General features: G+C 32.8%; 2 protein-coding genes and 1 long non-coding RNA gene across 4 annotated transcripts in view; 2 read left to right on the top strand and 1 right to left on the bottom strand.

The window, feature by feature from the left end:
- LOC127712125 (uncharacterized) overlaps positions 1 to 24,673 on the top strand; it is a 64,277-nt gene that overhangs the window by 16,154 nt on the left and 23,450 nt on the right. For both annotated transcript variants that reach the window (XM_052218388.1, XM_052218389.1), the window contains exons 3-4: positions 16,295 to 16,502; positions 19,244 to 19,356. In XM_052218388.1, coding sequence (XP_052074348.1) covers positions 16,295 to 16,502; positions 19,244 to 19,356 — 321 coding nt within the window. The remainder of the gene's footprint in view (positions 1 to 16,294; positions 16,503 to 19,243; positions 19,357 to 24,673) is intronic.
- LOC127712128 (uncharacterized) lies at positions 1,259 to 5,660 on the bottom strand. The gene is made up of 3 exons (XM_052218392.1): positions 5,091 to 5,660; positions 3,321 to 3,429; positions 1,259 to 2,793 (listed from the first exon to the last, which is right to left on the bottom strand). Exons 1-3 carry the CDS (start codon positions 5,395 to 5,397, stop codon positions 2,475 to 2,477), a joined length of 735 nt encoding a protein of 244 aa, XP_052074352.1. The 5' UTR covers positions 5,398 to 5,660; the 3' UTR covers positions 1,259 to 2,474.
- Positions 6,294 to 10,497, top strand: LOC127712130 (uncharacterized). The gene is made up of 3 exons (XR_007986955.1): positions 6,294 to 7,294; positions 7,461 to 8,456; positions 9,459 to 10,497. It is a non-coding gene; the product is annotated as an uncharacterized LOC127712130 (long non-coding RNA).

Genomic DNA, 24,673 nt, shown 5'->3' with positions numbered 1-24,673 from the left:
CTGTTTGTGTTTAGGTTTATTTAAAGGGAATGACTTATGAAAAGTCAATGGTATTTGGTATGCAGTAGTATTAGCATTAGCACATCTCATTTCCATGGAGAATGTTTAGCCCTGTACCTTTAGTCATTGTTCATTGACTTTGAATATTTGCATAACTTACATGTTAAAGTATTGTTATTTTAATTTCAACAATTGCATTATCAAAATAACAAATAGGCGAGACATATCTCTGTGTTAACAGTTTATTTTCTGTTATTGTTTTGATACTTTATATAGGTCAACTATATGGTGTATGCATAGGATGATTGTATGCTGCACATGTTTGTTTGGCAGGTTTCATCTGATCTTGAACTTATTTTCTATGGTGGAATGTTAAGTTTTTTTTATGCCCCCGCTATAGCCGTGGGGGCATTTAGTTTTACCCTTGTCCCTCTGTACGTACGTCCCAAAATTGGTTTCCGTTCTCTAACTTGAGTTTGCCTCAACCAAATGTTATGAAACTTATACACAATGCTTATTACCACAAAACACAGATCAAGTTTGAATTTTGGTGGCGTCACTTTAACAGTTCTAGAGTTATGCCCTTTATAAATGGAAAAATTGCAAAAATTTTAGTTTCCGTTCTCTAACTTAAGTTTGCCTCAACCAAATGTTATGAGACTTACACACAATGCTTATTACCACATAACGCAGATCAAGTTCAAATTTGGGTAGCGTCACTTTTATCGTTCTTCAGTTATGTCCCTTTATAACTATATGATATGCAAGTGGGGGCATCATCTGTATCCACATGTGGACACTATCCACATTTATTATCAGATCTGTTTCTCAGATACTATTTATACAAGCAACAGTTTAACATATTTTGTGTATCAATGGTAATCAGAGTGTGACACAGATATTTCATAATTGTCAACCAAATCATGATATGAGTCCATAAAACTTTCAAAGAGATGACTGTAATTTTTCCATGAATGAACCCATGGTTTCATAGGAAATGTTGGCTTCGGAAATTATAGCGGCAGTAAGTGAGTTACTGTTATATGTTATATGGGGCAATAGGAAGAGGGAGCATGGGAGCACTTTACCTAATATTGATGATGCCACTTGTATACAATAACTGGTAGAAAAGTAAACCAGGATGAATTATTAACATTCAAAATAATGACTTGAATGTACAAAATTATTATAATTGTAACAAGTTGCATTTATCACAATGCTAGACATGCATGCTTTGGAGAAATACTAAGAAAGGAAAAACAATTAGCTAATTTATTCAGTTTCTTATGCATTTAAATAAACATGTTTAATGTGTTAAAACATTCTAAAAGTACAGTATTCCAATATAAACATAGGTATAGAATTAACATATATGATAAAGCATTTGTGTAAACATGGTAAAGTATGCTCACTGATTAACTTAGTATAATATTTATAGAAAAACATTTAGCAAACATACCTAGCTTGAGATTTTAATGTTTCCCAGAATTATTTTATTTTTGTCTTTTTATTTTAAACAATTTCTAATATTATACTTCACGTAAAAATGCAATATTTTGATTGGCTTATACAAGGGTGTTAATTTACTCTATTCTATGGTAAATACTCTATTACCCTTCACGGAGACGCTTGATCAAGTGTGCGCTTTATTAAATACGACTCTATCCTATGGCAAATACTCTATTACTTTTACGGAGACGCTTGATCAAGTGTGCGCTTTATTAAATACAGATGGTTGTTATGTACAAGACGTCATAGTTTATTACTTTGAATTTGAAATTTAATAGACAGTAATAACAGAACATTCAGTATAATAAATTAAATAACACATATCTGAGAGGGTGATAGAGCAGATTGTTACCCCTCGAAAAGACATTGTCAACCTTGGCTTCGCCTCAGTTGACAATGTTTTCTCGGGGTAACAATCTGCTCTATCACCCTCTCAACTATGTGTTATTTATATATTGTTAAATTAAAATGGTTATACAACATAATCTACAAGAGCAATTTGTAAGTATTTCATAAATACTACTTAGTTTCACAACTTCTGCACAACTATGGCACATTGAATTTTACACCAAAAACACCACCTTAGGACATATATTGGAAAGAGTTCCATATGGCACCCCTACGGAATAAACTGTAATACATTATTGTGTTCTTTTAGTATGGTGGGGGTGCCATATGGAACTTGCATATTATAAATTGTTTTAATTAGTTTGCTATCTTCAATCACAGAACTGGAATTTCATTTGTGGTGGATTCGTCAAATATTATTACCCCTTTTTACTTCAGATTCAGAAATTGCATGCATTTATCATGTTTATTTATGTGATTGTTGATTGATGGACAAAAAAATATGAGATAAATTATCACAACTTCAGGAAATTCTCCATACAAATAATGCTGTCAAAATTTAAAATGTGGCTCTTTTTGCAAAATCCATCCAGTAAAAACATTGCAAAAATTCTGTATCAGCAAGAGCATTTGTCTTTTTCTTGAGCATTTCTTCTGTCTTGTTTTCCAATGAGGCAAGTGATATCGGCAGTGGAGTACACCTTTGGGTCTCTTCTGAATGTTTCAATAATTTTTGTTGTCAGTTTTTCAAAAGCTTCCGAGATATTCATATCCTCCTCAGAACTAATTTCAATGTACATAATTTCAAGATGTTCAGCAAGTGCTTCAGCTTTTTCTCTGGTTACTTCCCTTTTCTCATTGTCATGACACTTTGTGCCAACAAGAATTATCACTAAGTTTTCTGGATGAAGAGCGTACTGTTGTAGATCTTGAAACCTACAAAATGTTGAAAAATTTGAATAACAATATATATATAAGTTACAATACAAAATTGAAAGTAACTACTAGTAGCATTAAAGACCCTCAATCTTTTAATGGATTTTGTTATTTTGAACTTTTTCTGTTCATATTTTGATTAATGATCAGATAATGGATTAAAAATTTCAAATGTTTCTTAGGTTACCATAATGCTGCATAACAGGGGTGTTTTAACATTTGTCATGGTTAAATATAGGATTTCAGTTTAAAACAAGCATCCAACAAACGTAAGCAACACAGTTGTTGACCTCAATCTATAAGTATTTTCTGGTTTTATTTAAATTTGGCAGCTGTCTCATAGACCTATGCCATGATTTTCCTTTTATTCACAATATTTCACCTGACTTAATATAGTCAGTGTACCCTGCCGGCCCTCCAAAGGTGTCCTTATATTACCCCTGTTAGTTATGCAAAAATTCATTGAAGGAACCAACAACGCAAATATATTATAGATACAGCAATGATATAAATTTTTCCAAACTTACCATGAGGGAATATGTTCAAAGGTATGGATTTTAGTGACATCAAACATCAAAAGACAACCATGAGCCCCTCGGTAATATGATGGAGTTATACTTCTGTATCTTTCTTCACCTAGTATTGAAAACAAAATTCAAGTTAGAGAATTTTTCCTTGTTATTTACCAAAGGTCTTGCTAAATAGGCTTTATCTATAATATAACTTTTTTTATCCCATCTTCTGTAAAAAGTCTTTTTGCTATATATAATAGTAGCTGGATGTGACCAAATAGTCTGGAGTTATGGAGACATGGGGCAGGCAAAACTACCATGCCATTAAAATCTACAGTCAAGTGGTATTGATTAAAAGTTACTTTGCAATATACTAGATCAGACCTTTAAATTTACATGTGTATATATAGGTAAATATGATCAGATTATGGCATAATATATAAATGTCCCAATTTTACTACTGTACTGGTACTTAAAATTCTAGTGTAAATAAACTGGAAGAAAAACGTGATATCTTCACATGTCTTACAGATCTATGGGTACATGTTTCTTATAATATATTATATAGTTGGTCAGTTGATAAGATTGAATTGAAATTTTGTTTAGTTAAATGTCAGTTTTATCATAATGGTTTACAGTGTACTAAAAATTTGATTGTCTAGCATGTCTAGTTTATGAAGGAGTGGCGAAAGATACCAAAGGGACATTCAAATTCATAAGTTGAAAAATAACCAGACAACGCCATGGCAAAATTGTGAATCATTTAAAACACATTTTTTGGTAATTTGGAGAATTTGTGTTGATGTGAAGTTATATGATAATATCTGTTTAATTTATTAATAATTTAACTTTTAAGTTGATGGGTGATTAGTGACAAACCTTTCTAAAATTGTCCTTTTTATAAATTTATAAATTTTGAAGAAACAAAGGTTTCAACTGACCTTCATGCAAAGTTTACCTGGATTGGATTTAGCTATTTTTTTAGGTCCTATTTGTTCACATGGGTCCTCAAAGGTTTCGGTTCTTATATGTCCTTTGCTTTCAAATATTCTGCTTTGAACGTTCCTGAATCCTGATGAAGGTTAATCCAGAAAAGTGTTTCCTACACATGAAATTTATAACATGTTGTTTTCATATTTAATGGCTTGAAATTTTGTAGAAACACCATTTTATTGTTGAAGGCTGAACATTTGCCTATTGTAGATGTTTTTGTGTTATTTGTGTCATTAGGTTACTGTCTCATTGATGTACACCCTCCACGTCTCCTATTCATACATTGTACATAGTTATGGTATTCCATTTATTCTGTAAGAGACTTTTCAAATAGTCAAAAACCAGTACGGTGATCTATAGTTCTATGTCATTTGGTCTCTGGTGGAGACTGAGAGTTGTCTCATTGACAATCATACCACATCTTCTTATTTTTATATTCAAAATTGAGCAACTCTGTTGTTAAAAGTATGAAAAGGACTTATTTTCATTGACTTTAAAAATAGAGGGTGAATAATTATTGGTAGCTCTTTTTGCACATTTAAAAATCATGTGTAGATCATTTCCCCATCATTATATGTGTCACAGTTTTTACCTTGATCAACATAACCTATTAGAAAAAAGGTTAAGATTTCTTATAACCTGCTTTTATTTCTTTTTGCCATGCCCTGATGACTATATACATGATATATGATAGTGTTATATTTCTATAATAATTTTTTGTCATCATGATCATGCTGAAATATGAATTTTGAAAAAAAGAACGAAATGATTAGATTTATTAATTTTATTTACCTGCTGTGTCGAATATCCTGAGTTGAATATGACTGTCTTGTAGTTGTATTTGTTTATTGTGGCACTTTTGGATTGCAGTAAGTCTTTTCTGTAGTATTAAATCTTGAGAACACAAAGAACATCTACAGTAAGATCTGAGTAAAGATGATTTACCTACAGTAGAATCTCCTATCAGTATCAGTTTTACATAATACTTTATTCTTGAGATTTCTGGTATTGATGATCCTTTCCCATTAAGTGTCCAGTACAAGTCTGTCTTTTCATTCCATTTTGATTTAGGCTTGAAGTTTGTAAGAAGTTCATTCATGTTTGTATGTCTGTTATATTGAAATTTATTCTTTTAATGTACACATGGTGTAGGTCCATTTTTTGTTTGTCAATTATTTAAATATCACACAAAAAAAGGCACCTCTGTCCATTTTCTTCATTAGGCTTTAAGCTCTACAATAGAATTGTTAATTATTCAAACTGTTCCAGAATCAATTCCAAAGGAACTCTCCAACCATTTCCTATTCAGTGACCACAGTTTTATTTATAAACAATGATAATTGTCAAGCGGCTATTTAAACATGGTCATGTTTGAACTCAGTGGTCAGTTGCAGATAACAAACAAAGAGCTTTACCTGGGTTAATAAATATGCTTTAACCCAGCCAAAGCCTTGAACTTCCAAGGACAAATATGATAGACTCAATGAAAGTTTAAATAAATCCATTAATAGACTATTTATTTCATTTCTTTAGCTTAAATGTATGCCTTAAGCCTTTATATGTAAGTAAATAATGTTATGCTTTCAATGCCTTATTCAATTAGATTCAGATAATTAAAAGCACTCAGAATAAAAAGTTCAAAACATTACCTAGAATTCACCAAAATACTGGTAGAGCTTTCCTTGATAGTGAAGTGTCTCTTAAATTAAACTACATATATGCATTAGTTTTATATTGTCAGCTGATCATTACATTGGAAGATAACATAATGTGTAGTTGGGTTGCTGTCTCATTATTTAATTTTATTCAAATATACTCATGAGGGATATTAAGTTTATACTGCTAGGTCATCCTAGATTTATTCTATATTTTATGTTAACCTTATAAACTGTCAAAACCTTAGAAGAGGACATGAACATACTGTAAACCAACTTATTTTCGCGGATACTTTATTTCGCATTTTTGCCGTTTCAATTCGACTTCGTGACGCTTTTTTTAGCTCACCTGGCCCGAAGGGCCAAGTGAGCTTTTCTCATCACTTGGCGTCCGTCGTCCGTCTTCGTCCGGCGTCGTCCGTCGTCGGCGTTAACTTTTTACATTTTGAACTTCTTCTAGAGAACCACTGAATGGAATGAAACCAAACATGGCATGAATGTTCCTTATGAGGTGCTGACCAAGTGTTGTTACTTTGTAGCCGATCCATCATCCAAGATGGCCGCCAGCGGGGGACTTAGTTTAACATAGGACCCTATGGGAAATGCATACAAATGACTTCTTTTAGAGAACCACTGAATGGAATGTAACAAAACATAGCATGAATGTTCCTTACAAGGTGCTGACCAAGTGTTGTTACTTTGTAGCTGTTCCATCATCCAAAATGGCCACCAGTGAGGGACTTAGTTTAACATAGGACCCTATGGGAAATGCATACAAATGACTTCTTTTAGAGAACCACTGAATGGAATGAAACAAAACATAGCATGAATGTTCATTAGGAGGTGCTGACCAAGTGTTGCTACTTTGTAGCTGATCCATCATCCAAGATGGCCGCCAGCGGAGGACTTAGTTTAACATAGGACCCTATGGGAAATGCATACAAATGACTTCTTTTAGAGAACCACTGAATGGAATGAAACAAAACATAGCATGAATGTTCCTTACAAAGTGCTGACCAAGTGTTGTTACTTTGTAGCCGATCCATCATCCAAGATGGCCGCCAGCAGGGGACTTAGTTTAACATAGGACCCTATGGGAAATGCATACAAATGACTTCTTTTAGAGAACCACTGAATGGAATGTAACAAAACATAGCATGAATGTTCCTTACAAGGTGCTGACCAAGTGTTGTTACTTTGTAGCTGTTCCATCATCCAAAATGGCCGCCAGTGAGGGACTTAGTTTAACATAGGACCCTATGGGAAATACATACAAATGTCTTCTTTTATAGAACCACTGAACGGAATGAAACCAAACATGGTATGAATGTTCCTTATGAGGTGCTGACCGAGTGTTGTTACTTTGAAGCCGATCCATAATCCAAGATGGCCGCCAGCGGGGGACTTAGTTTAACATAGGACCCTATGGGAAATACATACAAATGTCTTCTTTTAGAGAACCACTGAATGGAATAAAACCAAACATGGTATGAATGTTTCTTATGAGGTGCTGACTGAGTGTTGTTACTTTGAAGCCGATCCATAATCCAAGATGGCCGCCAGCGGGGGACTTAGTTTAACATAGGACCCTATGGGAAATACATACAAATGTCTTCTTTTAGAGAACCACTGAATGGAATGAAACCAAACATTGCATGAATGTTTCTTATGAGGTGCTGACCGAGTGTTGTTACTTTGAAGCCGATCCATAATCCAAGATGGCTGCCAGCGGGGGACTTAGTTTAACATACCACCCTATGGGAAATACATACAAATGTCTTCTTTTAGAGAACCACTGAATGGAATGAAACCAAACATGGTATGAATGTTCTTTATGAGGTGCTGACCGAGTGTTGTTACTTTGAAGCCGATCCATAATCCAAGATGGATGCCAGCGGGGGACTTAGTTTAACATGGGACCCTATGGGAAATACATACAAATGTCTTCTTTTAGAGAACCACTGAATGCAATGACACCAAACATGGCATGAATGTTCCTTATGAGGTCTTGACTAAGTGTTGTTACTTTGAAGCCGATCCATCATCCAAGATGGCCGCCAGAGAGGGACTTAGTTTAACATAGGACCCTATGGGAAATACATACAAATGTCTTCTTTTAGAGAACCACTGAATGCAATGAAACCAAACATGGCATGAATGTTCCTTATGAGGTGCTGACCAAGTGTTGTTACTTTGAAGCTGATCCATCATCCAAGATGGCAGCCAGCGGGGGACTTAGTTTAACATAGGACCCTATAGGAAATACATACAAATGTCTTCTTTTAGAGAACCACTGAATGCAATGAAACCAAACATGGCATGAATGTTCCTTATGAGGTGCTGACCAAGTGTTGTTACTTTGAAGCTGATCCATCATCCAAGATGGCAGCCAGCGGGGGACTTAGTTTAACATAGGACCCTATGGGAAATACATACAAATGTCTTCTTTTAGAGAACCACTGAATGCAATGAAACCAAACATGGCATGAATGTTCCTTATGAGGTGCTGACCAAGTGGTGTTACTATGAAGCCGATCCATAATCTAAGATGGCCGCCAGCAGAGGACTTAGTTTAACATAGGACCCTATGAGAAATACGTACAAATGTTTTCTTTTAGAGAACCATTGAATGGAATGAAACCAAACATGGCATGCATGTTCCTTTTGAGGTGCTGACCAAGTGTTGTTACTTTGAAGCTGATCCTTCATCCATGATGGCTGCCAGATGGGGACAATGTTTAACAAAGGACCCTATGGATGATACATACAAATGTCTTCTTTTAGAGAACCACATACTGAATGGATTGAAACCAAACATGGCATGAATGTTCCTTATGAGGTGCTGACTAAGTTTTGTTACTTTGAAGCCGATCCATAATCCAAGATGGCCGCCAGCGGGGGACTTAGTTTAACATAGGACCCTATGGGAAATACATACAAATGTCTTCTTTTAGAGAACCACTGAATGGAATGAAACCAAACATTGCATGAATGTTTCTTATGAGGTGCTGACCGAGTGTTGTTACTTTGAAGCCGATCCATAATCCAAGATGGCTGCCAGCGGGGGACTTAGTTTAACATACCACCCTATGGGAAATACATACAAATGTCTTCTTTTAGAGAACCACTGAATGGAATGAAACCAAACATGGTATGAATGTTCTTTATGAGGTGCTGACCGAGTGTTGTTACTTTGAAGCCGATCCATAATCCAAGATGGATGCCAGCGGGGGACTTAGTTTAACATGGGACCCTATGGGAAATACATACAAATGTCTTCTTTTAGAGAACCACTGAATGCAATGAAACCAAACATGGCATGAATGTTCCTTATGAGGTCTTGACTAAGTGTTGTTACTTTGAAGCCGATCCATCATCCAAGATGGCCGCCAGAGAGGGACTTAGTTTAACATAGGACCCTATGGGAAATACATACAAATGTCTTCTTTTAGAGAACCTGACTGAATGCAATGAAACCAAACATGGCATGAATGTTCCTTATGAGGTGCTGACCAAGTGTTGTTACTTTGAAGCTGATCCATCATCCAAGATGGCAGCCAGCGGGGGACTTAGTTTAACATAGGACCCTATAGGAAATACATACAAATGTCTTCTTTTAGAGAACCACTGAATGCAATGAAACCAAACATGGCATGAATGTTCCTTATGAGGTGCTGACCAAGTGTTGTTACTTTGAAGCTGATCCATCATCCAAGATGGCAGCCAGCGGGGGACTTAGTTTAACATAGGACCCTATGGGAAATACATACAAATGTCTTCTTTTAGAGAACCACTGAATGCAATGAAACCAAACATGGCATGAATGTTCCTTATGAGGTGCTGACCAAGTGGTGTTACTATGAAGCCGATCCATAATCTAAGATGGCCGCCAGCAGAGGACTTAGTTTAACATAGGACCCTATGAGAAATACGTACAAATGTTTTCTTTTAGAGAACCATTGAATGGAATGAAACCAAACATGGCATGCATGTTCCTTTTGAGGTGCTGACCAAGTGTTGTTACTTTGAAGCTGATCCTTCATCCATGATGGCTGCCAGATGGGGACAATGTTTAACAAAGGACCCTATGGATGATACATACAAATGTCTTCTTTTAGAGAACCACATACTGAATGGATTGAAACCAAACATGGCATGAATGTTCCTTATGAGGTGCTGACTAAGTTTTGTTACTTTGAAGCTGATCTTTCATCCATGATGGCCGCCAATAGGGGGACTTCCTTTAACATAAGACCCTATGGGAAATACATACAAATGCTTCTTCTAGAGGTGCACTGAATGGAATGAAACCAAAACATGGCATAAATGTTTCTTATGAGGTGCTGATTAAGTGTTGCTACTTTGTTGCCGATTTACTGTTCAAGATGGCCACCAGGATTTTTTATTAAATTACAGGACCAATATTAAACCAAATTTGGCCTCACTCATTATTAGGGTATCTGTTATGATTTTAATCTATTTTTACATGATTTCCAAAACCAAAGTAGAATCAGGTGAGCGACACAGGCTCTTGAGAGCCTCTAGTTTTGCGATGTTTTAATTTCATTGATTTATCAATATAACAGAAGATCAAGGTTTAACATCTTCGCGATATTTTTCAAGTCGCGAAAATTAATCGCTCACGAAAATTAGTTGGTTTACAGTATCATACTGTTTGATTAGCAAATATGGTGGTAGTCACTAAGATCCCACATTGGTTTGGTTTGAACCCTTTTTCATCTTTTTTTTTCTGAAACTAAATCATGGATGATCTGCACTAAATTAAACATTCAAGAAATAAGTATAGAATATCTTTCATAATAATATCTTTTTGAGTATATATGTCTCGGGAAGACAGTTTTAATGAACATGTGGAAAATTTCTGTAACATGTAACAAAAAACTAGTTCCTCTATTATCACACCCCTGCTTCAAAGGAATCTGGGAGTATACTGGTTTACGGTTGTCTGTAGATCTGTCCCTCTGTCCCATCAAATATTGGACACATTTCTCTTAGGAACTACAAATGAGAGCTTGAACCTGATAATGTTGTATCAAACGTCAGATGAACATGCTATTCTTTGTGATGCATTTTAAGATTTATCGCTCATCTCCCTACTGTTAACCGAATACTTATACATGATAACATTGAGAATGGAAATGGGGAATGTGTCAAAGAGACAACAACCCGACCACAGAAGCACATAATGGCCAGGTATGAAATTTTCGTTGCATTTTTTATTGCACCACCAATTTATCAAGCCTTAAATTTAGAAGCATGCTTTACTATCTGTTGCATTTTTACATCAATGGCTCTTCAACTTCTTGTTAACCAAATGATTATAGCTGGAGTATCATTAATGTAGAATAGCTCACAAAATACACCAAAATCAACTTCCTATGTACTGTAAATTCAGAAATTATTGCGAGGTTTTTATTATATAATGCGACTGGGCATTGTGTTGGGTGAGTATCGCAATAATAAGAACTCACATTTTGATAACTGAAACATAGATCTTTATGCAGATTTTTTTGTTATCGCAATAATTATACTCGCAATTTTGTCCATTCCTGAAAAATTGCAATAATAAATGCATGCAGTAATTTCTGAATTTACAGTAATTCAACCCTGAAGCATAAATAGCTTCAATGGTAAACCCACATTTGCTTTGATTCAGTAATGCACCTTTTAGAGAGGTTATTGTTGGTACATTTCATTATTCATACAGGGAATCATCCAAAATAATATATGTTCAATTATTATTTTCTAACATTCAGTGGCAAATAGTTCATGCATATTCAGGACTGCCAATGTAAATAAAGGGCATGTTGGGTTGTCAACACATGAGTCTTTACAGTCGGAATCATAAAAGTACTGATGATTATATTATATGGTTAATTTTTCTCTAAATTTTAAACTAATCGCTATGGTCTATACATATATCTTTAAATAATGTACAAAAGACTTCTTGATACTGACATTGTTGTGTAATGACAAGCCCTGTTCATTGATAATTTCATATGTTTTCTATGTATTGTGTGCGATTTTGTCTCATGTACATTTACTCCATATCCTTTTATTTTCTAATGACAAAATATTTGTTTAGTTAGATATATGACATTGAACATGACTGTTATTGGACTAAGGTTTATATTGACTCTTTATGTCATTAAACTTACAGGGTCAGTTGATAGGAAAAAGTGATTTTTCATAGGTATCAATAACATATAACATGGATCATCATTGGACTCTCCTATCATGCACTGCCCACTGATTAAACATTCAAATTTCTACAGGACTTGGCAGCATATTTATACATCCCACTAATTGGAAGCCCACTCAGGACACATTATATTGCTGGACGTCGGAAGTTCAGATGACCAGAGTTCTCAAAATCCTTTTTCCATAGTGGTCCTTAAAGAAAATCTGCTGGTCCTCACTAAATATATTTCTATTGCAAAATACCAAAATTGTTTCGGTCTTTTGTAAAATTTTGGTGTCCATTATTATTAAAACCTTCAAGTTTCGGACCACCACTTTTCCAGAACAGTCTGGTTCATGATGACCATATTTCTTTACTCCAATCAGCATGGTCAACCAGTGGTCTAATATGTAACTCTAAAATCAAAATGATCTAGTATAAGTTTATTGATATAGATTGACGTTGCTACAGACATTGCTTTGAAATGGGCGAAACCTTTAACTAAAATCTTATTATCATTCAGAGGTTAATTTATTATTAACTCTTTGTAAATTTATAAATTTAGCAGATATTGAATATTTGATCACAAGATTTGAAAGTGTGTTTCAGAAGATATCAATAAATTGTTATACAAATAATCAGTAGAAAAAGATCAACTGTTTCTCAACAAATAAGTATAATTTCTGAATTGTCAGAGTAACTGAGGATACAAATGATACATCAAGACTTTGAAAAGTTACTTAACCAAAACAATATCTTTCATAGCTATTTAGCATTGTGATGCATGGGAAGGCTTATTTTCTATACTTCTCATATAAAGCATTTTTCACCACTAAACTCTACAACATAAAAAAGAAAAACAAGTTTCAAATGTTACGGACAAGCACAAGATTAATTTACACAATGTTTTTTGTCGATTTTTAGTGGTCTTAATATGTATTTTGTCTTTTAATTGGACTGGACTATTCGCTATTCTTACATTGTTCTTACCTATTTAACCAGAACGACATAGCAATTGGTATTTTAAACTTACCCCATTCTATATATAACACAATTCTTACAGGAGTTATGCAATTTCAGTCTGTAATTTAATTTTATATACAAGACTTTATATCAATTAAAAAGAATTGTAGTAAAGATAATGAAATCAATGACTGTGTATATGAACAGCTTGCTTGATGTGTTTTATACCTTAAACTTATCTTTGTTCCACTTGAATAGTTTCAATTTCAACGCTTTGTTCTTTCTAAAACCTATTCGGGGTGCAATAGAATAGAATCACCACTTGCAAGAATTTTTTTTAAACATATATTTTACTGAGTTATAGTAAAAACAATAAACGACAAATGATAATGGGAGGCAGAAACCAACGAAAACCACTGGAGAATGCAAGCTCCTGAAATATGTATAGTTTTTGTTGCATTTAGATATTTGTTTTTTTGTTGATCATTATGGCCATTGGTTTTCTCTTTTGAATTGTTTCACATTTTGTCCTGCCTGGGACTTTTATTGCTTTGTATGCAATATGGGATTTGCTCATTGTTTAAGGCCGTCCTTTACCTGTAGTCATTAATATCCTCGTCCTTTAGTCTCTGGTGGATATAAGTTCTGATATAGGCAATCATTTTACATCTTATTTTTGTAAACAGCAGCTGGATGTTTTCGTATGATGTATAGTATAAATTTATATGGCTGCAACAGATTGCCATCAGAAATATTAGTTTCATTAATCTTTGATTGTATCTATCAAATATTATTGTAATTTATTGTTATATGATTTACTTACTAGTAGTATTATATCATTCCATACTCGTAAAAAAAATATTAAAATTTAAAGAAATTGAGAAAACAGTTTATTGTTTTTATGATATCAATTTTTAATTTGAAAATGTTACATGATAGATTTTACCATGATATCCCCTTGATTATTAAAAAATTATCCCCTTGAGATAGTTATAGATTGTCTAACTTTAAAAATGTATGTTAAAATTTCATAATTTTACAATGGAATGTTGATGTTGGGTAATAATTTTTAAATTATTTTTCTCTTATACATTGTATAATGATTTAATAAAAATCTTCAGAGAGCAAGAGATCAAATATTCTGAAAAGATTAGACTCAAATTTAACACATGACAATGCCTGATTTATAAAAACCTGAATCAACTGGTCAAAACTTGAAGAGTAAAAGATTTAATTTAAGTCCCAAATGGGTGTATCATTAACCTGTATGTAAAAAAGTGAATATTCGTAGGAAAACATATATTTCATAAACACAATAAAGGATAATTTTCATGCTGTCTTATTGTTGTGAAATTCAAGTTAAATCTTTGCCCCAGTATTATTTTTTGTCTAGGTTTCACATCTTTGTAACTATGAGAAATGAGATTAAACTCTTTTTTTTTTAATTTTCACAGATGAGCATTTTAAACATTAAAATTGACAATAAATGTTGTCCAGTTTGTAGTACATGTTCTAAATTCAAGTTAACCGTGACTGCCAATAAAAATGTTTCAGTTCAGTGACTTTAGAAAGAAGTATTATTAAAAGAAAAAAGACTATTATTTTACAGGCCTTTTTAAGCCTTAAGGATAAAATTAGGTATTAGAGTAGATACTATATACCCATTGAAATAACTGATGATGGAGTCCTTCTTTGAAATATATGTTGTGTCATTTTGTTATGCTTAAAAAAATTATTACTTTTGTATAAGTAACGGAAGCATTTATTTTTCACTAATTTACAATAAAAGATTGCTATATGGAAACAAAAAGATTAATGTCATCTTCTTACTCAACATGTACATCTGTAAACATGAACCTGGTACACAAAACAAAACCTAAAGCAAAGGAACAGTGCTTTAGTTCGTGTTTTTCATTTTAAAGTCACACTAAGGTCTTCAACACTGAGCAAAAATTCATAGTCAACAGCAAGTTCAAGAGAGCCCAAGAATCAATTTTAGGAGAATTCTTTGCTAGATGAAGACACATACGTAGACCGTACTATAACCTATAATGGTTTACTTTTATAAATTTTGACTTGGATGGAGAGTTGTCTCATTGGCATTCATACCACATCTTCTTATATCTACATCTTTGCATTGTATGAAGATACAATGATACCAATGATACAAATGTGGAGAAAATTTAATTTTAGCAATTTAAGGAATTAATTGATAGTATATATTATGAGATGATAAAACTAATTATGTTCTTATTCAATACTTCAAACGAACATAAAGCATTTACAAAGTAAAAACTCAACACAGTTTTTGGTTATCAGCTCGCCCCGACAGCACAGAAAGCTTATTTTTATTATAAACAATAAACAAATGTCCAATTTGCTGTCATCGACCGCTGCCATCACATATAAACACAATCTACAATAGAAAAATGTTCTATAAGTTGAAGAAAAAATCATTTCGATTTACATACATGTATTTTATCAACTATTTTCTACATAACATACTGATTCACATTCCTATGAAGTCTTAATAAAAGGGGTGGGTGGGTGGGAAAACGAACCTTTCTGTCGGATAGGCGAACCTCGAATGACAATTCTAGATATCTTATTATAATTTTAGCGCTAAAATTCTAGCATGAAGTTATCATGATTGATATAACTTAAACCGGTAATAACTTACTGATGGTCCAATCAAATTAAACATAAACATGTTTTGATTTAAACACACGTGTTAAAAGTAAACAAATACACGTGTTCCCGAGTAACCTTTATAAATACATAGCATATGTCACAGTAATTGCTATTGATAAGTTGAAAAACTAAAAGTAAAATTATCCTTTCTTTTCCATTTTCTTGTAGGATGATGATTAAAAGTTACTAATTGAGTAACTTTAGAAATTTTAGCAAAACAAAGTATAAATGTGATTTTGGTTGCTTAAACGACCCAAATTATCTAAGTATGTTCCTAACTTTACATATATGTGCAGTTTTCTAAAAAAAACTATTTGAACTAAGTTTTTTTCTTGTTTAAAATTAGCAGTATGTTTCAGAAAAGTAATGCATGCAACAGGAACCACACATATTTTACCTTTGCCTTACTTGTTCTTTTTGATTTACCTCATGGAGCTTTTGGTACTTTTTTCAATTCCTGTTATTTGTAAATATTTTTTTTTCAGAATGCTTTCCATGGACCCCTTCATACTTTTGGAAAATTGCTGTACAAACAGATGTGTAGTTTCCACGGTACTTCTGATCGAGAAAGAATTACTAAAGAACAGTTTGTTAAGTCTGGAAAAGAACTCCTTAAAATGTTTGATGAACCTTCTCAACATAAATACTATTTCAAATTATTTTGTGATGGAAAGGATTACCTAAATAAAGAAGGTAAGAAAATGAAGTTAAAATATTTATGATTAAATGGAGATGTGGATATGGATCTCTAGACAATACCACAAAGCCGTTGTTTTGTATGACAACCTCTAATTCGCCCAAAGTTGAGACAAAATGGGAATTAATTCAGCAGAAAGAATCAAATATCTAACATAAACAATATTCATGGGATACCAATTTTTCGTGGTTCAACATGAATCACAAATTTGAATGTTCAACAAAGTATAATTTTTTAATAGACTTGAATGCAGACTTTATCAAAACCAAAGAAATCAAATATCCACAAAAATACAAATTTCCCTCAATCCATGAAAAATTGGTACCCACAAAGATAAATGAATCCACAGTATATGGTATTTAAGAATTGTCCATACATTGAAACAAGAAATTACTCAAATGAGAGTAGGTTAAACTAAGGTAAAGTCATATGAATGATGGAGAAGCAATACAATGTATTAATTTTATAAAACATCAGACATTTTTGTATCTGATTATCAGTCTTCACCATAAACTTTTGAATCTACAGGCCTGCAGCTGAATTTTACGAAAATTTTAGTTAGATTCTATTGGCCTATAGAGATGATTTTTACGCTGGTGGGCATGTAGTCTAGCGCTGATTATAATCCAGATCCTGTGTCCAGATGATGCCTTCAATGCTTACAAGGATCTGAGAACATTCCATTCTCCGTCTGTTTTAGTTATTATTACATCGGCAAAGGAAATTTGTAAGCGAAGCACGGACACAGGATCAACATTTCAATAAGATTGGACAATTTTGTGAATAAATCTAGAAAAAGTTATAACCAATTAAAAATGAAATCAAATAAGACATTTTATATTGATGGTTTCTGTTGTATGACAATCAAGATAAAAAAAATCATCAACCAATTTTATAAATGGACTGACAGGGGTCCAAAACTGCTTGAAGATTTAGATTTCACACTGAATTTTTTCATTTATCATCTTTCTGGCAGGAGTGCCTTTGAAATACACAAACAGTGAAAGTCTTTTGTTTATTATTTTCTATTTTCACTTGGGACTCTTGAAATTTACCAGATGTAGTGCTGAAGTATGTTTACAATAACAAGACAAGAAATTCGTTAATTATACATACTAATGTTTACCGAAAAGTAAATTGTAAATAGTTACAACTAATGGTTTCATAAATAGTTTGAAAAGAGATTGTTGGTTCATTGATTGAATAACCCACCACAGCTGAAATGAATTTCTAAAAAGTATACGTGTATTTTATGCAAATTCAATTGTTGTCAAAATCTTGTTTTCCTTTTTAAATTGATTCTTTCAACAATCATCAGGTATTGTTAATATTTTGGGTGATTTGTTTATTACCTACGTTGCTGAAGGTGAAAACAGGTCTAGTAAAAGCTTGACTCTGTGGGTTTGAAAAGAAATCTTTCTTGGCCTCTATTGAAGGGAATGATTTAATATTTGGTCTGCAGCTTGATAATGTTGAGTTGTAGCGAGTACACAATTTGCACATCTGCAGTATAGCCTCTCCCTGTTGCAGATAGTTTTAAATTTTACGGCACTCATTGTACAAGGAAATGTTTCGTGAAAGTTTTCTTGACTTCTATGAAAGGGAATAATTTAATATTTGGTGTGCAGCTTGATAATGTTGAGTTGTAGCGAGTAAGCAATTTGTACATCTGCTGCTTATCCATTTCCTGTTTGCCATTATAGTTTCTAATTTTACAACACTCATTGTACAAGGAAAATCTTTATGAAAGTTTTCTTGGTTTTAATATAAGGGAATGATCAGTTATGCTCCAGTATACATGTTACCTCTGACAACCAATTACATGCAGCAATGCAGGTCCAGACCCTGTCAGATCCCACTGTTTGCATACAAGCTATTTTTCACCTAATCAATTAATTCAAATATGTAATAAAAAATATATCTTCATGTGCTACTTTTGGAGATAAATAGGGTCGAAATTTTAGACATTTACTGGACATCTCTGTTTGGACATTTCTATCCTTTGCAAAGACACACCTAACTTTTTTGTTTTAAAAAAGAAACGCAAGCAGATTTTGTAAACACATCTGGAATATCTTCTCTACATAAGTGTGTTTCGAATTTGTGTAACAATTCTAAGTAAATGAAAATAATTTATTTTTATTGCATTTTCATGCATTTAATCAATAAAACGGCTTTTTGGCGGTATATTTATCTAATTTTAAACAACTTCATCAGTGATTTGTTCATAAAAATTGGCAAAAATAATATTCATACATAATCAAGCCAAATGTCATTTTTAAAAAGAGGGGTCCCTGTACTCGTTTTCAAGTTAATTTAGTCTGAATGATAAAAATCGGTTGAAAAGTGCATCTTTTCTCGATATGTCAAAGTTTGACGTCGAGAAAAATAACATATTACGTTAGCGACGTCATTACCTCCCCTGTCACTGTATCGTATGTCCTTAAATAGGTTTCTACTACTATAAGGCATTATGTCTTGTATATGAAGACATGAATAGTATACTGAATGAACATTTTAAAATCAGAATCAAAGTGACCAGAATCCATAGCATATAAATGAAAGCATCTTTAAAAAGACCAAAACTTAAGGTCACAATTTAATACAAAACAATGAACTTGTAAACATTATCATGATTATAAACATTGCTGAAACTAAAGTTTAGGCAATAGCAACTCTGGTAACAGCAAAAGTGGTATCAAAATTGAATTAAGATTTTCGTTTTTTTGCCTTTTAGATGGTTTACAGATGGTAAATGTATCTTATTGCTTGACACTTGGATCTTCCAGTATAAAATATACAAAAAGTGTTAATGATGATAAAGTATTTGAAAGTATTGTTAATGGGATGGTAAGTATCTGATTGTAAATATAAAAATAAGAAGATGAGGTATGATTGCCAATGAGACAACTCTCCACCAGAGACCAAATGACATAGAAATAAATTAACAACTATAGGTATCCGAACAGCCTTCAACAATGAGCAAAACCCATACTGCATAGTCAGCTATAAAAGGCCCAGAAATGAGAAAACTAGTGGCCTGATTTATGTAAAAACAATGAACAAAATACAAATATGATATATACATTAACAAACGACAACCACTGATTACAGGCTGCTGACTTGGGACAGGCACATACAGAATGTGGTGGAACTTGTTACTGGGCACTGATCTGATATTCTATTTTCTTGCAACTTAAATTGTCAGTTATTTTAGTTGTAACAGAAGCTTTTTAAAAAATTGTTAGCTGGTAAAATCAAAATTGTCATGGTCCTGCCTGTTGATTCAGCTTGATTCAAATATTAAACCTTCATGACCTTATCAACATTTATTTGGATCTGCTTCAGCAATTTTTATTATACGACCGCAAAAAAATTTTGTGGTCGTATATTGTTATGACGTTGGCGTCGTCGTCGTCGTCGTCCGGCGTCATCGTCCGAAGACACATTGGTTTTCGCACTCTAACTTTAGTTAAGTGAATGGATCTTTTTGAAATTTGACCATAAGGTTAAATACCACAAAAGGAAGGTTGGGATTGATTTTGGGGGTTATGGTACCAACAGTTAAGGAATTAGGGGCCAAAAAGGGGCCAAAAATAAGCATTTTCTAGTTTCCAGACAATAACTGTGGAACGGTGTATGGATCTCTCTGAAATTATACTACAAGATTCCATACCACAAAGGGATGGTTAGGATTTGCTTTGGGGGTTATGGCTCAAACCGTTTAGGAATTAGGTGCAAAAAAGGGGGAAAAACAAGGTTGTCCTGGTTAATGGACAAATACTTTAGTACAAAACATAATTTAAAGCAGTGTAAGGGAGATAAATCAAATACATCATTGAAATTATCTCCCTTACACTGCTTTTAAATTATGTATAAAGTAATGGTTAATGAACAATAAAGATAATTTAAAACAGTGTAAGGGAGGTAATCCAAATACAACGTTTTGGTTACTTCCCTTACACTGCTTTTAAATTATGTTTAAAGAAATGCATATTTATAAAGGAAGACCAGTAAAAATATCTGCAAATGTTGCATCTTTTTTTTTTACAAAAAAATCCATATGAAAGATTTGACACTATATTTTTAATTCTATTATAAAATAGATTAAGTTAGCACTATGGTAAATTTAAATGGGTAATTATGGTTGCCAACTCCGTTGGAAATTTGAATTGAGATTATGACCATATCTTGAGGGAAAGAATTTTTTGGGGGAAAAAAGGGGGGGGGGGATAAAAAGAAATTATGGGGGGGGTCAAATATTGAAAAATTTTAAGAAGTAATCTTTAATTACACAGTATGGCGCATTAGATTTGTAAAATCTTTGATCACATTTATTTATTTGTTATGCCGAATCTAACAGTGTATTTAGATTTTTAATTTTGGGTCCAGTTTTCAAATTGGTCTACATTAAGGTCCAAAGGGTCCAAAATTAAACTTTGTTTGATTTTAGCAAAAATTGAATATATGAGGTTCTTTGATATGCTGAATCTAAACATGTATTTAGATTTTTGATTTTTGGCCCAGTTTTCAAGTTGGTCCAAATTGGGGTCCAAAATTAAACTTTGTTTGATTTCAACAAAAATTGAATATATGGGGTTCTTTGATATGCTGAATCTAACCATGTATTTAGATTTTTTATTTGTGGACCCCACTATCAAATTGGTTCATATTGAGGTCAAAAGGGTCCAAAATTTAACTTTGTTTGATTTCATCAAAAATTGAATTATTGGGGTTCTTTGTTATGCCAAATCTAACCGTTTTTTTTAGATTTTTAATTTGGGTCCCGTTTTTTAAATTGGTCTTCATTGAGGTCCAAAGGGTCCAAAATTAAACTTAGTTTGATTTTAACAAAAATTGAATTCTTGGGGTTCTTTGATATGCTGAATCTAAACATGTGTTTAGATTTTTGATTATGGGCCCAGTTTTCAAGTTGGTCCAAGTTTGGGTCCAAAATTAAACTTTGTTTGATTTCAACAAAAATTGAATATATGGGGTTCTTTGATATGCTGAATCTAAACATGTATTTAGATTTTTGATTATTGGCCCAGTTTTCAAGTTGGTCCAAATTGGGGTCCAAAATTAAACTTTGTTTGATTTCAACAAAAATTGAATATATGAGGTTCTTTGATATGCTGAATCTAACCATGTATTTAGATTTTTTATTTGTGGGCCCCACTATCAAATTGGTTCATATTGAGGTCAAAAGGGTCCAAAATTTAACTTTGTTTGATTTCATCAAAAATTGAATTATTAGGATTCTTTGTTATGCCAAATCTAACAGTTTTTTTAGATTTCTAATTTGGGTCCTGTTTTTTAAATTGGTCTTCATTGAGGTCCAAAGGGTCCAAAATTAAACTAAGTTTGATTTTAACAAAAATTGAATTCTTGGGGTTCTTTGATATGCTGAATCTAAACATGTGTTTAGATTTTTGATTATGGGCCCAGTTTTCAAGTTGGTCCAAGTTGGGGTCCAAAATTAAACTTTGTTTGATTTTAAAAAAAATGAATATATGGGGTTCTTTGATATGCTGAATCTAACCATGTATTTTGATTTTGGACATTGGACCATAATAGGTAAATTAAAAAAATTCAAGTTCTTAGACCACATTCTTTCTGTGTCAGAAACCTATGCTGTGTCAAATATTTAATAACAATCCAAATTCAGAGCTGTATCAAGCTTGAATGTTGTGTCCATACTTGCCCCAACTGTTCAGGGTTCGACCTCTGCGGTCGTATCAAGCTGCGCCCCAGCGAAGCATTTTATTTCAACAGGAATGTCTTTTAATGAATCACTTGTAGTAAAACAGATTATCAGATTAGTTGTTTGTTGTTTTAAATATATTTTGTATTGTATGCTGACTTTCTTTAAAATAAGTTCCGGAAGGGTGACTGGGGAATAAAAATGTGGTCACTTTGGTGTTCTTTCGACTACCAGAAAAACCCTTGCCAAAGTTGGGCGTCAGTTTGACTGAGCAGGATGTACAAGTACGCAGCCACGTCCAGTCAGAATGGGGACATTAAATCTGACGCCTCGTGTAAAGAGAGTGCCATGCTCTCTGCACGTTAAGAACCCTTGTAACAACTCTAGTTGTAGGTGGCCTGTCGCAAGGCTTTATTTCGGTCCCTATCCAATGAACCCAGCATTTCCCAGTGGTAGTCAAAATTTTAATGATCTTGACTTCAATTCGGACATTTACAGAACCTACCTATTGTATTCATTGTGAATTTGTTCTTGTCCTGAACATGCATGAAATATTTGCCACTAGACATTAATCAACCAACAATCAATCAATATGAAATAAGAAGGTACAATTAAGAGCCAATTTGGCAGTAAAATCAAATCCTTTTCAAAATTCTTTTATATTGCAGAGTTGAATTTTGAATCTATTTACTATAATAAAATATTGCTTCTTATTAAAGTACTTTTTATAGTTTATACATCCGTGAAATTATAGTAAATTAGGTAAATGGCAAAATCACACGAAACATGGGACTATTTTAGTCATCAAAAATTATATGCATGATGTAGAGAGATAATGATGATAATAGAGAGCACAACCCTCACCAATAAAATATTTTCAGAGGAAGTGCATTTTGCTATAATAAACTCTCTTGAAAGAAATAATTTGTAAAGAGATTTGGGATAAGAGCTATATATGCACACTTCATCACACATTGTATGTAATTCTATATGATATAAACTTATATAGAAGTGAAAGGTATTTCCCCCAAAAATCAAATTAAGAATTCAGCTTAAGGATTACTCTTCAACTTTAAATATTTCACAGTAATTTTTCTCTATTTATGATCCTAAAATTAGAATGAATGTTAGAAATGACTAGAGAAATTTTGCCAGTGCCAGTAAATTACTGTTCATATCTTCAAGACTTTATTTTGTAGACTGTATTTTTTCTTGTATTGACTACATAATTACTCTCACAAGAGCAATATCCATAATAATCATCTGAGAAAAAACTCTATTTGCCCTATGGGATGGCACTTTATTGGCTAAACACAATCAGTAATATTGTAGTTTATATTTGGGTAATTTACCATAAGAGAAAAACTATTTACAAACTAATTTCTATGCTCTTAAGAAAAAGGAACTGAAAATGGTTATTTTATTTGTTAATATCCAGTCATATTACAGGCTGTATAGCCTCAGGGACTTGTATAGTAGGAGATGTTTTGATTGATCACTAAAAACAATATTGACAGCTAGGAAAGAATTTAAATAATTTTTATCAAGTAAATATCAGATAATATTATTTTCTTTACAAGAATTATAGATACACCACTGATAGTTTATTGTCCATGTTGATGATATCGATGATACCGAGTATGAACTTTTCACAGCTACTTTCTGTTGATTGTTACATAACTGATAGGGAGATTATCTGTCAAAACACTTGATTCATTGTTTAAGAAATGATGCGGATTTTGAAAAAAAAAGCAATTTAAAAGCAAATGAAATAGCATATTTTGCAAGATGCTTGTAATTGCTATTTGTATTTGTTTAAAAAGGAGCCTCATCACTTGCTTTATTAATGCTTACAACTTACAAAATATGTGTGCAATTCTTAGCTTTACAGCAGAGCTGAATTAATGAAACATTTGGCGAAGATAAAATATTCTAATATGATGCCTTTTTTTAACTTTGTAAACAAAGATATATTCTAATACCATCAAATCAGGGGGTACACAATTATAACATCACATTGGACATTTCTTTGGGAGTTGCTGGCTATTATATTCAATAAATTAAAATAGATTAAGATTACATGTATTTGTACAATCTTTAGTTGTGTAACACTTGTTTTTTTTGTCTCACTTCTATAAAGTCGAAAAAACGAGACTAAGGCGTGCTGTTTCCAGCATCTTCCCAACTCCTCATCATGGTTCATAGACTTTGAAATTTTGCATGGTTTACAAGTTAAGTTTGTGCTTAGGTTACGGTAGTTTGAAGTGAACCAATTATGATTAGTCAATGGTATTTGGAATTCAGTTTAATAAGCATTGGCATAGTTTATTGTTGATGATGATTTCTGAGAATGGTAGTCAATTCAAAAATATGCTGATTCTAGTTATGAGTGTAAAGAATGTTTTTTACAAAGCTTAACAGTATTTTTCAATTATATAAACTGTTGACACAGAGATATGTCTT

This window comes from Mytilus californianus, unplaced genomic scaffold, assembly GCF_021869535.1.
Source record: "Mytilus californianus isolate M0D057914Y unplaced genomic scaffold, xbMytCali1.0.p SCAF_8, whole genome shotgun sequence".
In the NCBI taxonomy this organism is placed as follows: domain Eukaryota; kingdom Metazoa; phylum Mollusca; class Bivalvia; order Mytilida; family Mytilidae; genus Mytilus; species Mytilus californianus.
Note: the sequence above shows the minus strand (reverse complement) of the source record. Positions and strands in the feature narration are given on the sequence as shown.